The following is a 14,757-nucleotide window of genomic DNA, read 5'->3' on the forward strand; positions in this document are numbered from 1 at the left end:
GACCTTCTTGCAAATGTTTACTTGTTTTAAGTGACTTAGTACATCCAATTAAGATTCTATGATTATAGTCTATTAATGTAAGTTATCATTTTTATTTTAAAATGCTATATGTATACATTTAATTCATCAACATTATATACATGTCATATTTTTGATGTTTTCAGTCTGATTGTAAGCTTATGCATGATACTGAGTACTTTAACTTCGAGTAATATCTTGAATTAGCATTCAATTTTCTTTCTGACTTCTGTCCATGTAGTCTAAATCATTACTAAGCACATGGATTGCGTTAACATGTGAATTGCAACTTGATAGTGAAACTGCTAACTATCAAAGTGAGATGTGTAATATGTCCAGTGAAAGCTTACTGTATAGCATGGATTATCATGTGTGTTTGTATATCAGCTATGACAGATATGAATAATAGTTGGTTATATTGGTATAATAAATTGAGTGATGCAGTTACACTTGAAATTATTTATGCTGTAAATTGCAAGTTTTAAGTACATTATTTACAGATTAATACTATTGAAGTAACTGTTAAAATGAAACACTTAATTAGATTAATGTTGCTAATATTCTGATAATCATGATTCAATAGAAGCATTTAATTTGAATGTATAGTTACAGTTCATTAATTTGCGAATTAATGATCATGCAGATTATATTGACTTCAGTTCAATTGTTACTGTTGTACATTGAAACCCATTACTCGTCTTAACCTTCTCTAGGTAATCTGTGCTTAATTGAGTTGACTTGAATGAGTTTGTCTGAAGTGTGCTATTATGTGTAATGATAAGTTTCTACTGAATTGACTAATCTTTCCATTTTAGATTAAGTGTATTCTGCTCTTACATTATGACGTTCTTGTGTAGAATTATAGTAGAGTACGGATTTATGTGCTAGTTATTCTCATCCCATTTTTTTTTATTTCTACTCTTCGAATTTTTATCTATTTAATAATTCCATTGAAGTGTATACTGATGCTTCTGTAGGCTTGATAAATTCAAACTTATACATGTTAAATTATGAAAGACTTTCATCATTATGTCCTTTGTGCCTTACTTTTCCTTATACTATTACGTCCTTCTAAATGATTATTAGGCAAATTTTACAGATAGTTACCTGTGGTATATCAACTACATTAACGATCTACTTAACTTGTCTATTTCTCTGTTCTTGTCCCTATTTAGTGCTAAGTCTTAGACTTTTGCTTGGAATCACATTTAAACACTAGATACTAGGACCTTTATTAAGGACTGATTGACTTGAGTTAATTAGATGTTTCTGTTGTATAATCCTACTATATTTGTATGTTTTCTTCTTGTTAACTGTTCCATAAACTTTATGCTATAAGAATTAGTAAAATATGCATAAGGATCATTGCATTAATTATACATTGTTGTTTGAGTATGTGTCATTAACCTTATATACAATAGTATTCCTATTCAGTCTTATGACATAAATATAATACCATATGCAAAATTTTGTATATTAAGGGCTTTGTATCTTGAACTTAGACTCTTTAGTAGTTGCATGTACATTTACTATACTTCTATTTAATTTGTAGTGTTCATTGCCATGAGACAGTCTGAACTTAGAATTACTTCATAAGGGCATTTAATAACTTGTTTAAAAATATCTATTACGCTTAACCGCTGTGTTTAGAAAGATATCCTGATGATCTTTGGTTATGTTAAGCCACTGTTTCCTATACCACTATGTTCTATGCTACAAAGAAACTATTACACATTTTATTATCTCTTGTTAATTGGTGTATCCATTAATCTGCTATTTACATCACTTTCTTTTGTTAGTGTAATTTTCATTGAGTGACTTTCCTGTTAGAAACGAAGGGTCCTTATGGAATAATTTCAAAATATTTAAGGTATCATTTAACCGTTATTGGAACTCCATCTGCTGTTAAAACTAACTGCCCCTAACGTCTATTTTTATTGATTAATTTTCTTTTTAAATGGTTTTCCCTTTTTAAACTACAACTTTCCCTTTCCCATTTTTCCGTCCTTAGTTTTTTTATAGCACTTTGAATGCTTTTTCCCCCTTTAACCTGGAAAATATTAGACTCACCTTATTATAGCTTGAGTTTCAATAGATATCCTTTAAAAGTAAATACCAAATAATTCGTTAGAACAGAATTTTTCATGTATAGGAATTTCAAATTATGCTTTATTGGGTTTTTTGCCCTGGTAACTCCTCCCAAATCTCCATAATTCTATGTTTTGTAATGGTTGTCTAAATCATCATTTATCTGAATAAGCTTCATAATTTTCCGTTTATTTTACCTATTTGCTTTAACAAAGCTGTTTTAGTTACCCGCTATTTTATACTAGAAGAGAATTACATCTATACATGAAGAAAATATGTTTAATATATCTAAAAACATCATTGATGTACATTATGGCATGTATTGTCTTTTAAATTTTTTAAAATCTGAATTACATTCAACATTTCAGGCCTTGGTACAAAAACCTCAAGTTATTTTCCCAGAGCTAAGAAGCAGTGTGTATGTATGTGTGTGTGTTTATGTGTGTGTGTGTCTACATGTGCGTGTTTTCTTCTATTAGTATCAAGGCCTTCTAAGTTCATTGTTTCCCTGAAGTGTTCAGAGTAAGTTTGGCTCTTAATAAAAGCCATGGCTCCGTTTACATCTTGCTCCATAAACCTCCCTACAAACACCCAAAGGTAATAACATACATTCTTATTTCATCATTCTGAGGTAACAATATTCTTCCTGAGTATTCAATAACACAACTATAAATCATCCTTTTCAGAGGCAAAAGTAAAGAGAATGCATAACCTAAAAAAAGGAAATCCCGTAGCAGACAAGCAGATAGATATTTATAAAGAATGTAATTTTTAAATTGCGATCCTTACATTCTGGGCTGTGCATCCAAACAGAAGTAACAAACAAGCATATGGACCTTTACACAGTTTACTCTGAGTGAATTTTAGCAGAATACAGACTTAAGCATAGTCTTTTGTTTTTTGGTTGTTCTATTGATGTGCGTAGTCATTATTTCTTGTAATAGTTTGAAACTTATGTGAGCTGCACCGTTATTCTCAGATATTTTCTGGTTTTAGGATCAACAAACATCTACAAGTAAACAACACGCTGTGAAGACGATCGGAATATACTCTTATTATGTCATGGTGTAAATGCTAATTGCATTTTTAAATGAACATAAAATCCCCACCTTTTCTTCACATCAAAACTATTTTAAAGGGCGGCTTTGTGTATACTATGTAATCATTTGTTAAGCAGCTTGTTATGTATGAACTGGACAAAACCAAAAGTTGTTCAGCAATGAAAAGGGTCGAGAACAAGAAGCAGGACACTGGGATAGAATAAGATAAAGAACATGGAAAGAAGGGGTTAAGGATTAAAATTTAAAAAATGAGTAAAGGAAGGGGAAACGAGGGATGAGCAGGGAAACATTCATTTCTCGAGTCAGCTGTGTAAAGTAGCAGTGATTGTGCTGAAGTAGTATGGCGATCTCACCATTTCAGTTATTGCTTTCCTTACTTTTTGGTCGGTAATGATTTTTGTGGTGTGGTAGAACATATTGCAGTCAAAGGCCTTTTCCATACATAATGGCCACAAAATATTACACCAACTTTTACAACAGTAACGTTGCAGATGCAGTGCTGCTGCCGTCGTAGCCAAAGGAAAAATAAATAGGATCCTGAGAGAAACAGACACTCATACATTTAGACTGTCTTAATGCTATCTATGTAGAGGATGCCTTAACCTCACCCCTAAGACTTACCTCAACCTTAGAGGGCGAAATGCCCCCGTGTATCTTTGGAAAAACGCGAGTAAGGAAAATGTTAAAAATGCACAAGAAATACCAGTCTTGTGCCCTCTTGTTGTTCAAAAGTGAAATCAAACCTTTCATTGAAAATCCAATTTGGTTCACCCAAGTCGGTCTGGATGGAGAACCCTGGTTGGTTTTTCCAGGGGTGAGCAAATCCTTTTTAAATGCCGACCGGTGCTGTCAGCGCCCTGCAGTGGGGTCTTCAGACCGTGTGTGCGGTGTAGGGATCTTCATAGACATTCTCTGTTGCTGAGGGAAGGTGTGCTCTCCTGGCACACTGTCTCCTGCTAGGCCTGATGGTGGGCTGTAGTCCCCTGCCCCGCCATAAGGGGGTGACATCATGGGCTTTCCAGATTTGTAGGCCTGTGGGTCTGAGGTCGCGCCGCTCATATCGTAGCCATTGCCCTGGCCGTTGCCGTGCCCTTTCCTATGGCTATTTCCATGGCCATTGCCATACTTTCTGTAGCGGGGTCCCTCCACCTCTGCTCCCTCCTGTCCATCCTCTGCCATCTCAAAGGCCTTACGTTTCAGTGGTACGCCTCCCTCAGAGCTCCCTCCAAGGCTGTGAGATGGGTAGCTGTAACTGGCCCCCACCATGGTGGGCCTAGGGGCCAGAGGAGTAGGGGCACTTATCCCAGGGGGCAGGTAGGAGGCACTGGGGTGGCTGTATCCAGAGGACAGGCTGGTTTGGGGGTAGCAACCAGGAGGGTAGTTGTAGATAGGAGTGCTGGCGCTGTAGCTGGGCACTAGAGTGGGTGTGGCCTGCAATGAGTGTAGAGGGGCAGGGGGAAGTGCTGCGCTGGGTTGAGGGCAGTATCCTGAAGACAGGTAGGTGCTGTTGTAGGCAGAAGGGTATTCCTGAGATGACGGGGCATTGCAGGAGCCAGCAACATTATAGCCTGGCTCAGTCGCCAAGTTACTGCTCACTGCTGTCACGCTTCCTGTGGCTGGGATACCCAGAGATGCAGAGCCCACCTTGGTGCCAGTTAATGCTTCCAGTCCAGGGTAGCACTCCATGCCCTGTCCCAGAGCCCATGGCTCCGATTCAGTTTTCAGGAAGGGTCCAGACTCTGGGTAGGCCCCTATAGGAGGGCGTTCATATGATAGCTCCATCCCTGAGTACTTCTCAGCATATCGTTTGAGCAGAGAAGAAGCTGTTAGGGTTGATATGTCATCACTGGCCCATGGGTAACCTGCAGGGGCAAAGCTTTGGCGACCAGCTACAGCGTAGGGGTCGTGTTTGTGGGCAGACGGCGGTGAAGTGGTAGAGGTGACATCTAGGTGTTGCTCAGGCCACTGAGTTAAGGGGGCGGTGTGCTCCGGGGACCAGTGCATCTTCAACAGACCTGAGAGAAACAAGACCAAAGATGACTTAGTCCATACAATCGTGTTTTAAATTACGAATACACACAGTATATGCAGCATTTTGTCTAGACCAGATATTTTAGGTGTTTTGCCTTTTCCGTCTTCCAAACTCACAGGCAAGTTAAGAGTTGGGCGTCATGAATACCTGCCCTCATAACCACAAAAGCTAGCTGATCCTTTTCCAGAATCATGTCAATGCTTCGCCTGTGCTCTTCGACATAGCCTCATCCAGGCAGGGGACAACTGCTCTAATCTTTATGTGAAGCCGGCAACATAGCCCCCAGCCTGGTCTCCACGACGATAAGCCTCTATCAGCCCGCGAGTTGCCCTCTACCTTTGCCTCACTCACATTAGGGTCATTGTTGTCTCTCTGTGACACTCTTTGTCCACAAAGCCACCCCCACCGAGCGTGTGATCTAATTCAGCACAAACCTCAGGGGTCTGCTGGACGGGGAGAATAGGAGGTGTGTGTGTGTGTGTGTGTGTGTGTGTGTGTGATTAGCTTTTCATTTTACGACTGAAAGAGACCGGACCACAAAATCTATGAACAATATTGAAAGTGCACTGACTAATTGAGCAGTCAGATTTTCTCATGTGCCATGTGTGAATATACCTGCAATTACACAAACAAGTAATCCACTGGTTTAGTGGTTTGGGGCTTTGATTGGCTTTTGCAGGCTTTTTTCTTTTTTAAACTGGCATTAGGCTGACATTCCAGGCATTGCAGAGTATTATTAAACTGTCCCAACCTCAGGCCTGAGCCAGAGGGGTTTCCCTATAACAGCAACACACAGAGGAGAAACGTACTGCCTCAGATTCACCAACAGCGCTGGACGTACAATGCCTCTGTCAGTATGCTTTTAAATTGGCACCAATATGGTGATACATTCTCTTGTGATATCTGGAGATACATTTATCTTTCCTAGCGTTCTGATTTTTGATCTTTTGCCTTCTATGGATCAGACTCCGTAGTTCTTTACACACTGACATTTTAAAGTTGTACAGAACGATAATTACAACATGACTATTGATTAAATGAGGTATATTAATTAATATGAAATATGTTTTAATTGTCTTGTGAGTTAAGCTTTGATTTCAGACTAGCATTGCAACTAACAATTAATTTCATCTGAAGAACTTGAAGGAATAACCTAAAGAGGCCTTCACAACATCTCCAGAGGCAGTGTGTATCCCCTCACATCTCCTGATTATTGAGGCTCTTTCCTCTGTATGGGCACCGCCATCACTTCCTAATAGTTAAATGAGCTGTATCTCACATGTATCTAACATGACTGAAGAACATTAAACTGGTTTCAATGTAATATTGATGCACCTGTGTGACCTAAGCTACTGAGACCATCAGCGAGAAGATCGGCTTTTTCTATATCCTAATAATTATTATTAACGCTTGTCATCGGAGTCAGCGGGAAATCAGATGAAATCATGCAGATTCACCAGAAACTCCTTCAGGTCAAACTACAGCGGGGACGCCAGCCCGACCTGGATGCACCTTTGCTGCCTTATTCAACCTGCAATTGGAAGCTCAGGCTTCAGGGGAGAGCTAGACGACTGGCAGCAGTGTCTCCTCCTCCGGCCAGAACTTCCCCTTGCTGCTCCGCCAGTCCTTGGTGGCATCGACACCAAAGGGCTGGAGGCCCAAGCCGTATAGGTTTGGCCCGCTGGAGGGAAGGGAGGCACAGGAGAACCAGACCCAGACTTCGTAGACTCCTACTCCAGGGTCTGTCCTGCTGCAGTAAAAGGAGAGGTTTTCTAAAGGGACTCTGGTGCTCAGAAACGACCATTTTCTTCCACAGGGGTCGCCAAAATGAACACAAAATGAAAGTCCCTTGTATTAATATTAATATAGCAGCAAACCACTCTTTGCTTTGTCCATATATAGTGGAGTAATGCAGTCACTTTCCTCTGTGTGCATTGTAACTTGAGTTTTTCCTTCCTTTGTTTGACATAGTCGAGCAGCCGCAAGTTCTTTTAGAGCATGTACTCACATGTGAGCGAGCTCCTCTGCAATGCTCTCATTTAGTGGTTACAGCTGATAATGCTGACCTGACTGCCAGCGTTGTTATGGGAATCATAGCAACCACCCTCCACTTCCCCCTCAGGTAAATACTATTGGCTGCGGCTGTGAGTCACCGGCTCGCTGCCGACATGTTGAGAGGCAATCAAAATGCTCCCAATCTAGTATCTTGCACCTTTAAGTTTCTTTGTAGGGATTTTCCTCCTTTCCTATATTGATGGTGTGTAAGTATATATGGAGGGTGTTGTTTGTTGAACAGATAGCAAAGCTCTTTGAGGCAACATTGTTATGTCAGTCTGTATATGGATAACATTGACTCGAATGTCAAGGAACATGTACCAAACATCAGAATGTAATCTTCGGAAATATCTAAACAAAATTACATTGATTAGCTCTTCTACTGTGACTGTTGCTCAGTGAGTGCAGGGTCATCCTTCAATCAGAGGATCGGCGGTTCGATCCCCGGCTCCACTAGTCCATGTCGGTGAGTCCATGGGCAAGACTCTCCACCCCAAATTGCTCTCGTAGCTGTGCTTATGGTGTGTGAATGTTAGTTACTCCTGATGGGTAGGTGGAACCTAAGCCCCTCCCATCAGTGTATGAATGAGTGTGAACGGGTGAGTGATGACATGTGATGTTAAAGTGCTTTGAGTGGTCAGAAGACTAGAAAAGCGCTCAACAAGTACAGGTCCATTCACTATCAATCTTCTGTGTTGAAATCCAAGAAGTAAGTTAAGTTTGTTCATCTAAAAAATATTACGAGCAAACATTTCAAATGTATAATTTCTCCAATTACAGTTTATTTCAATGCATGAAATAAAAAAATGAGATGCTGAAAAAACAGTTGTGTTTAGTGAGAAATATGTGAATGGTGTTGTCTGTAGCTATTTGCAGACTTCAGCAAAATGCTAAATACATTATAATAATTTTGTTAGAAATGCAATAATAAATACAATCATTTCAAACACTTACAGAACAATAATCTATGAAGTCTGTCCTGTGGTCTTGTTGCAGTATTTACACACATACTGGGTCATCAGACTTACAGTATACTCACTGGTCATGCTAATTGCAGGCATGAGTCAAACAGTTGCCGCTTTGCCTTCAATCTACTCCTCTCACTCCGTCTTCACCTGATGGTTTGTAATCTATCTGAGACATATTAGAGTGCAGTAATCTAATGTGCCTGGAATCCTCATCAAAATGCAGCGAAGGAATGTGAAACCTGAGGATCATTCTGAGATCAGACGATGGAATAGTGAACTGGAGGGTCTGGACGGGTTAAGAACCAGACCGATGAAACCAGACTAATGAAGGATTAGAGCACACCAGGTTTATGGGAGTATCAGTGCTCGGACAATTCTAGACAAGAATTAAAGAAGCATCACCACTGGTGGGCAACAAAACGATTGTTTTACTTGATTGTTCAACAGTTTTAATAGTTATTGACATTATCTACTTGAAGTTACAAATACATGTGGATACAATATAAGACTGTATAAAGCAGGAGTGACTTCTTTAAATAAATACAAAATTCTTACATATAGGCAGCTCTAGATACAAGTACACAGTAGTTTTTCTTAATAATATGTATATGTATTAGACGACAACTGTTCTCTGTATCAAGTGACCAATAGTATGCATTCAGCTCGTTATGTCCCATCATATTCCCTTTTGCAGATACTCACTCTTTAAGACAATAAGTCTTAGTTCTGAGGCTGCTTCTTAAAAAAAATCGTAACATTTAAACACTGCCGCGTTTACTGGGAAATTTGAATTTCTGCAGCAGATTAAAACCTCTTACTGTTAACGAGTGCTGTAACATCAGACATCCACGGTAAAGTACGGATATCGGGGAGAAGGGTTTAGGTATTAGGAGGGATGAGTGAGGGAGCCCCTAACCCTAATCTAGCACCTCATGTTGGCCCGGGGCTTGGAAACACACCTTCATTCTTGGCCATGCTTGGCTTACCAAGAGACAAAGATGAGTACTAAACCGGCTTGGAACTATGACAGCTTTCCTTAATCATTGTGATCATCATTTTGTTGACCAACAACAATGTTTCCTCCTTATCCTGCAGCAGTTTGTTTCTTGGATAAAATGAAGGGGAAGGATTTTACTGTTCATTGCTCTCCGAGATGGTAAAATGGTGCAACTTCTAATGCTCAGTAAACTTGCACCATGAATGTAATGACACCTTTTAGTCAAATGTCACTGTAATAAATACGATGTACGGTTGATTGATTAGAGGGGGAAAAGGATACATTACCTACCCCCACTCCTGCAACAAAATACATGTACGTTCTCTGCTGTGTTCAATATGTTTTAAACCTATTTAAACATTTTGTCATGATAGTATCTGGGGTCTTTCAACTTATTTAAATGAATAGTTTGTACCGATGCACACAACTTCTAGTGTAGGTGACTTGTCAACTTGATGGAGATTTAAAAACATACAGGTACTATACATGATGTTATGTAAGTGAAGCTTGGATAACAAGTGTCACAGTAGTAACATTTGCAATTATAATTGTGTTTCTACATACAGACATAGTTATGTTTACTTATTCTGAAATTCAATTATTCACGTACACCACTCACATTTATGATGATAATTTTTCCGTTTCAAAATTACTTTGGAAGATGAAAAGTAAGCCATTTGTGTAGCATTATGGAGAAGAGGAGCTGGCCGGTGAGAGCACTGAACGTGTTGAGGCAAGAGGGGATCAAGCTTAACAAGGTTAGTGGGAAATACGAACATCCCAAGCAGACAAATCCTGCAGATACTACATGTAGTTTTATGTGAATGTTGTTTGAGGCGTATATGTAAGCTGCAGCCAAACCAAAAGAAACTCCACAGTAAGCGACTGTGTCGCTGCCATGGAATTTACTCTCAAAAGTGTGTGTGCAATTAATCGTCCCGACACAAGCAAGTAATCGACACAGAGCAGATAGGGAGGTTAAATGACGGCGTCTTAGTAAACTCTTCCTTCTTCCTGCTAATCAAGACCTATAAATGGCTGCTACATGGCTTCAGGTTTCACCAAAACAAATGTACTGCACACATTCTGCAAGTGTGCAGTACGTTCGCAAAGCAGGCAGTAGAGTGCTTGTAAGCTGGAACCTGATCCACACAATAAAGAGATGGACTGAGTGTAACTCTCCCAGCTCTCCATTGAGCTGTCAACACCCTCTACTAACACCAGTTTCAGTGCTCTAGCTATTACTACTTCTTGGAATGTTCTTGTTGTTGTGGTAACACATTCATCAAATGGTTTTCTTTATCAAGGAAACACAATTATGCAAGTCATGGGTGTTTTCTGCGTGTTAGTGGAGGCTAGCTTGACTCGTGGTCCACTGCATGGTCAGTTTGAGTAATTAGGGGTTAATTAGATGAAAGTACGTGTGGGGGAAGGGGCTGACGGCAATGGGGATTTGGGGGTTGTGAGGCATCGGAGCTTGCTGGCCGGCTGGTTGGCTAGATGGAGAGTAGAAACATAAAATCTCCCCTCGAGTTGAACCGTCCTCCGTTGGTCCTTTTTACTCTAAACAAAGACTTAAAGAAGAAAATGGACATTCAGAAACACACACACACACACACCAAGGTGCACACAGGGTCAAGCAAACTCCTATGTTGTGCTTTTTGTGCGGTGTTTAGCTCCAGCTGGCCAACAGGCAGAGGAGCTCTTGGTCATCTATCGGTTGAGTCAGGCTGCTGGAATGCTAGGAATCTAACCTGAGATCTATTTACAAAGCACATATCCTCTCCATACGCTCAACACACGCTGTCCACGCTCAGGCTAAAGGAAGGGAGGGAGAGAACATGCTTACTTACAGTGCTGATCAATGACCCTATCAGCTGTTTGCACATTATTGGGCGATTTGTATTAGTTAGAGTTAATTCACACCGCTGCTTGTAAGATCAATACAGAATACATCAGAAGGGAAATGGTTTATGAATGTGGAGGATGTCAAGATTAATGTAGAAATGGACAATGAACATCACGCACACACACACACACACATGATACAGCGCTCTGTTTCTTCCTCGCTTCCAGAGTTACTGAGGGTTAGGTTGTTGTGTAATCAGTGACCATAGTCTAAACGCTGAAGCCAGTGTGAAGGAGGTTCTGCTGAGGAGAGAAGCCTCCCTCGCCCTCCTCTTTCCCCTTCCCCCTTTTCTCCAGGCCTGCACGGTCCACCAGGCTGTCAGCCAATCAACTACTGTACCAAATCTGATTCACGTTTAACACTTTTCAAACCTACAATAATTTTATAACAACAAATCATAACACAATTTAAGTCAGAGTGACGCTCAGACACACACATATTTATATATTGACCTCAAAGCACGACTGAGAAACTATTTTATTTATGCTTCTCTTCCTCTCATTACATTATGTTACTTTTTCTTCTACTCTGATTTTGCCCCCCATTGTCTCCCTTTCTTGAGCTTTGCTCTTTCTCTCTGTGCTGTAGGAAAGACAGGGCCGTGTGTCCGAGCCTGTGTGGTCAGTCTTCCCCTCCCCCACTCCTTTAGCTCACACACATGTGGCAGAGGGTGGCCTGGCCCCTCTTTGCTTATTGTGTCCACTCATATATCAGGCTGCAGCTGACCAGTCCCTCCCCACGTCCCCTCCATCTGCCCTTCACTTTGCTCTTTCTCTGTCATTTTACCACCATGCAGCAGCAGCAGCACAGGTTTATTATAACACCTAATGAGGATCTAAAGTGTGCTACAATTCTCTTAACAAGCTGTCATGATTACTTTGGAGGACTGTGTGTGTGTGTGTGTGTGTATGTGTGAATGAAGGGTGATGTTTATTTGTCCCTCTATACAGGACTAATGAGTAGCTGCTGACACCAGGTTACTAACGATCTGACTTACATTCACAGAATCGTTTCACCCTGGTAACTTGCAGCTAAAACTGTTCATCATCATTATGGACCGAGACCGTAATGAGGTATAGCTGATTGTGATTTTATGTTTACTAGTGTGTGTGTGTGGGTTTGTGTGTGTGTGAAGTTTCATTTGAGTAGTTGTGGTTGTAAAAGTAAATGCTTCATAAGATTGTGTGTATTTAAAGTTTTAGTGGGAAGAAATTTAACGTGACACTGTGAGTCTTTTTGCGGGAGGAATGTGACAGATGTACGCGACTAAAACCTCTGTCGGCTCAGAAACCTCACTCCTTTTCTGTTTTCCAGCGTTTGTCTCTGTGCATCTACCTCCTCAGAATAGTCAAACCTATAAGTAAATTCCTGTTGCATTATTCCAATCAGGTTAGCATTGTAATCCTGTTAAAGCTTGGCCTAATCAATAACCTAGTCAATCAATATAACCATATTCATCAGCCTGGATAGCAACCTCTCATTATAAGCACGTATACAAGTGAGCCCTATACTGGGATGTGTCACAGATGTTTGTGTAATTTAATCTGCTTTTACACACTAATGTTGTACACATTAAAAACATTTTCCACTTCAGATAAAGACAAGTCAGGGAGTCCCAGAATATCAAGGAAAGATAGTGCTATTATTGTTTAAAAATAAGTATAACCAACATTTTATGTATCTTTAATTCTTCAAGAAAATCTCTGAATACGTTCAACTGCTCCACTGCAATTCTTCCCTATATGTTCATGCTGCTCTCTGAGAGACAGTGGTGCTTTGGTCAATTGTTCCTATATTACTATATTTACATGGAGAGGCTGAAAAAAACAACGACTGAACACTTTCTGTGAAATTCCTCAATGCAAAGCCTGGAGACTCAGCTGTTAAATTCATTAACATATCTGCCTTTTCAAAATGACTTCTCGGAGACCCCCCAGATCCTCGCTGGCCTCGACTGAGGCACGATTCCTGAACAAAAAGAGGAGCCAAGAAGAAAAAGAAATTGTATAGAAATACACACTCAAACCTATCCAGGTGTCAACACGGCAAACACATCCATCATTAGACATGGCCATACAACATATATTAGTCCAAGCCTGAAAGAATAAAAAGGAACAATCAGTGCAGACTTACTGTATGGGGTGACAGGACTGAGCATTCTGCAGCCCCGGCCCCAGGTGAAGAGGAGAGGACCAGGTCCACTTGGTGCTAGTGAGGGCCCAGCTGCATGCTGCGGGTCCTCCTCGGACTTCTGCAAGTGGTTGTGCGGCTGTTGGCGTGGCTAGTGACCGGCCTCTTGGGCCCGTCCATGGTTCATTTCACAGTGCAACACCGCTCCGACACGCTGCCAACTGAAGAACACACACACGCAAGTGTCAGAGCCACAAGACACAGTGAATAAGAAGAGGATGTCCATTTCAGTAGCAGTCATTAAATGCCCATGCTTAAGGACATTTTGAGAGAGTTACAAATATATAAAGTTCAAATAATCCATTTATCACATCTTAAATATAATACATTGATTATATTGTCAAAATTACTTACGGGAAGTACTTGCAGAAAGCAACAGATATTGAGTTTCTCATGTGCTTTCCTCAGTATTTCTGTCTGTTTTTGTGCATGCACGTGTATGTTTGTGTGTGTGTGTGTGTGTGTGTGAGAGAGAGAGAGCTACCGATTAAGACCGAGTTTGGAGCTCAATGTCCTGACAGAGAGAGGGAGCGTTTACCCTCTGACCACAAAACCGCACGGCTAGTGGAGACAAGTTTTGTAATTTTTTGAAGCCACCCATGTTTCAACCCAAACACTACAAACCACAACGGGAAGAGGAACTTTGCACTCTCTGCAGAGCAAGGAAGCTATCATGTCTAACATAGAAATACATAAGGGTTAAAAACTGAAGTATGAGTGTAGTACCGGAGAGTGTATAGCCATGTAACCTGGTTTGACATATAGAGTACAAACTACTGCATGTGCAGTGCAGTAAGCAGCATATAAAATAGTGCATATTACACTTCAAGAAAAAATAGAGAGCACTTAGAATGACAGGAATGTGCAAGAAGCTGCAGAGACATTGTCATTACTGCTGAAAGGAGATAACAGCTACATCTTTTTCTGAAAGTGAGAACATTTTTACTGACCTTATCATGCCTGGAATTGCTTGATGAGTGGTTCAGTTTGGAAAGTAATCCACTATTCCTCAAAGTAGAACAGGGGAGCTGACATAAATGTGTATGTGTGAGTCTTGTGTCTTGTGTGTGTGCATGTGCGTGTGTGTGTGTGTGTGTGTGTGTGTGTGAGAGGCTTGTACTCTCTTCTGGGACCCTATCCTTCTCTCCTACACTCCCTCGCTCGCCCTCCAGCTCCCTTCTCCCTCCCCCTCTTGCTCTCCCTCACCCAGTGACAACAGAGCAGCACATACATCCCCTCCCCCAACCACGCCACCCCTCCCCCTCCTCCCTCTCCCTGTCTTTTGTTAAAACTATTTCAGCAGGAAGGAAGAGAGGGAAAAAGTGACCAATCATGCAGTGTCAGAGCAGAGCCTGTTTCACCCTGCTGTGTGTGTGTGTGTGTGTGTGTGTGTGTGTGTGTGTGTGTGTGTGTATGTGTGTGCATTTCTGCATGTGTGC

The 14,757-nt window shown here is 40.9% G+C and overlaps 1 protein-coding gene across 2 annotated transcripts; it reads right to left on the minus strand.

The window, feature by feature from the left end:
* Positions 1 to 2,353: 2,353 nt before the first annotated feature.
* LOC130209039 (fidgetin-like protein 2) lies at positions 2,354 to 14,408 on the minus strand. Of its 2 annotated transcripts, none has more exons than XM_056438559.1 (3): positions 14,269 to 14,408; positions 13,262 to 13,479; positions 2,354 to 5,182 (listed from the first exon to the last, which is right to left on the minus strand). In XM_056438559.1, the coding sequence occupies exons 2-3, from the start codon at positions 13,284 to 13,286 to the stop codon at positions 4,017 to 4,019; spliced, it is 1,191 nt and encodes a 396-aa protein (XP_056294534.1). In that variant the 5' UTR covers positions 13,287 to 13,479; positions 14,269 to 14,408; the 3' UTR covers positions 2,354 to 4,016. The 2 variants fall into 2 exon arrangements, with proteins under 2 accessions (XP_056294534.1, XP_056294535.1); XM_056438560.1 differs by lacking the exon at positions 14,269 to 14,408 and adding an exon at positions 13,673 to 13,758.
* Positions 14,409 to 14,757: the final 349 nt, after the last annotated feature.

The sequence above is a fragment of the Pseudoliparis swirei genome, chromosome 18, assembly GCF_029220125.1.
Source record: "Pseudoliparis swirei isolate HS2019 ecotype Mariana Trench chromosome 18, NWPU_hadal_v1, whole genome shotgun sequence".
In the NCBI taxonomy this organism is placed as follows: Eukaryota; Metazoa; Chordata; class Actinopteri; order Perciformes; family Liparidae; genus Pseudoliparis; species Pseudoliparis swirei.